At 45.8% G+C, this 2,500-nt stretch overlaps 1 protein-coding gene across 1 annotated transcript in view; it reads left to right on the forward strand.

The window, feature by feature from the left end:
• The window catches only part of ak8 (adenylate kinase 8), a 33,729-nt gene that overhangs the window by 25,128 nt on the left and 6,101 nt on the right, over positions 1-2,500 (forward strand). The window contains exon 11 of the mRNA XM_036528058.1: positions 1-97. This exon is cut by the window's left edge and continues 45 nt beyond it. Within this exon, the coding sequence (XP_036383951.1) occupies positions 1-97 (97 nt within the window). The remainder of the gene's footprint in view (positions 98-2,500) is intronic.

Raw genomic sequence — 2,500 nt, forward strand, 5'->3', positions numbered from 1 at the left:
GAATGGACTGTACCACACGGGGATGGGTTCTGCATGGATTCCCCCGCAGCGTGGAACAGGCCAGGAAGCTCCAGGAGTGCGGGGTGATTCCCAGCAGGTGGGTACGTCACATCGCAAAACATCACTGCACAAGAGCTGCTCAACCGAGCCGCACACGGAGGCCAGATTCAAGCAAACTGCTCACAGCTCTCCTGCCAGCGTTGAGACAACATTGCAAACATTGAGACAACATCGCATACAAGCCACACTTTGGAGATACCTCAGAGACAGCCTGCAGCTCTGCAGCTTCAGCCACCTTCGCCCTGTAATCACACACACGAGCAGCTTCAGCCACCTTTGCCCTGTAATCACACACACAGGCAGCTTCAGCCACCTTCGCCCTGTAATCACACACACACGCAGCTTCAGCCACCTTTGCCCTGTAATCACACACACAGGCAGCTTCAGCCACCTTCGCCCTGTAATCACACACACACGCAGCTTCAGCCACCTTTGCCCTGTAATCACACACACACGCAGCTTCAGCCACCTTCGCCCTGTAATCACACACACGAGTAGACTTCTACAGTCACTCAACATGAAGCTCATACCACCTTTCCTCAAATGGAGTTTCCATATGAAATGATCACAAAACAATATTCCCCAATCAATAATGCTGATAAGAAAATAAAACCGCGACTGAATAGGTCTTCTTTTTCTTTCCTTTCTTCAGATAACAAACCCCTCGCTCTGCCAGTATATACCATGGGTTTCATTGCCATATCACTTAAATAAAACAAACTGGCCAAATCATACGAGAAACATAAAATAAGACACAGGACACAAGACTGAATGAGCAGGTTGTATTGATTATGTGAAACTGCCAATGAAATTAATAGGTCTGTGTAGCTTATTATCTAAATGGTGCTGCTGGATTTGCTAGTTAGCCAGTGAACAAGCTAACTAACAAGCTAACTTTTGAGATATCTGTGATTATTTCATACTAACATTACAGAGTACAGTTCAGGTGCTGGTTTAGAAAGAGATGGCAACTTATTGTAGCTCTTAGTGATGTGAAATGGATCCATACAAGTTCTAAATTTGTCAAAGCCCAATGATATTAAAATGATGTGCAAAAAATTTCTTTATCCGTGGTATACTGGTGAGTATTGTAATGATGGAACACAAGCATGCTTTTTATCACAGTGCTCTTGAGTAGGCCTATTAATGGATAGCAAGGCAAGAAAAATATCTGCTAACATTATATTTTTGAAAAAAACGTAAATTACATTCTAGCCAGTTTTAATTTATGTGGTAAGCTGATGGCAGGGTATGTTCACAGGATGATGACACATTTCATGGTTTGCTGATTCTGCAGAGCGGCAGCCTGGAGGCTGCTGGGAAGGGTCTCCTCTGCCCTCTCTAAAGCTCACTTCCCTGGAGCGTGTGCAGAGGGGGCGTTCTTGTTCTGAAGCTCCCACATTCTCATTGGCTGACTCCCCCTGCTGGAGAAGGGGCATCATTTGCATAAATGTAGACACAGGCTGATGTTTTCTGCCACTGTTATGTATTGCATGTGTAATAATGTACACTTAGACATCAACCATGACACACACTCAGACATCGATCAACTGTAAGCATTTTAAGGCCCACAGTGAATATATCTCCATATGGGAGTCCAGTAGCTCTCCCACACACACACACGCATACACACACACACACACACACACATGCATACACACACCCAACACACACACACACACTCACACACATCCAACACACACACACACTCACACACACACCCACACACACACATCCAACACACACACACACACACACACACTCACACACACACACACCCACACACACATACACATACACGCACACACACACTCACACACATACACACACCCAACACACACACATACATACACACACGCACACACACACTCACACACATGCACACACCCAACACACACACACACACACACACCCAACACACACACTCACACGCATACACGCACCCAACACACATACACCCAGACACCCACACACACACATTCACACACGTATAAACTCACACATACCCAGATACAGACACACACACACACACACACACACTCTCTCAGATGGAATGATAGGAAGTACTGGCAGAATGCTGTATTGGTAGTAGGAAGCTGAATAGTAGCTCAGTGAAAGTGTGTTTCTCCCTGGAGCAGCACCTGCAGGAGTGTGTGTGGGATGCAGGAGTGTGTGTGGGATGCAGGAGTGTGTGTGGGATGTTTTTCACGGGGTGCGCATGTGTGAAGGCGGGAGGTGCTTCCTCAGCCTTCTTTACATCTGTATGGTTGTCCAGAAGAAAAAGGCTGGATGTCAACCCCAAAAACAGAGTCATTATATCAACACTGATAGACTTATTATAATAAGACTGCATATATAATCCTTCATTGCTGTTACCCTCTGCATAAAGCTTTCAGCAAGTGAGGCAGTCAAGAGTCCATTGCTTTCTCCCCCACTTTCA

This window comes from Megalops cyprinoides, chromosome 4 (genome assembly GCF_013368585.1).
Source record: "Megalops cyprinoides isolate fMegCyp1 chromosome 4, fMegCyp1.pri, whole genome shotgun sequence".
Classification (NCBI taxonomy): domain Eukaryota; kingdom Metazoa; phylum Chordata; class Actinopteri; order Elopiformes; family Megalopidae; genus Megalops; species Megalops cyprinoides.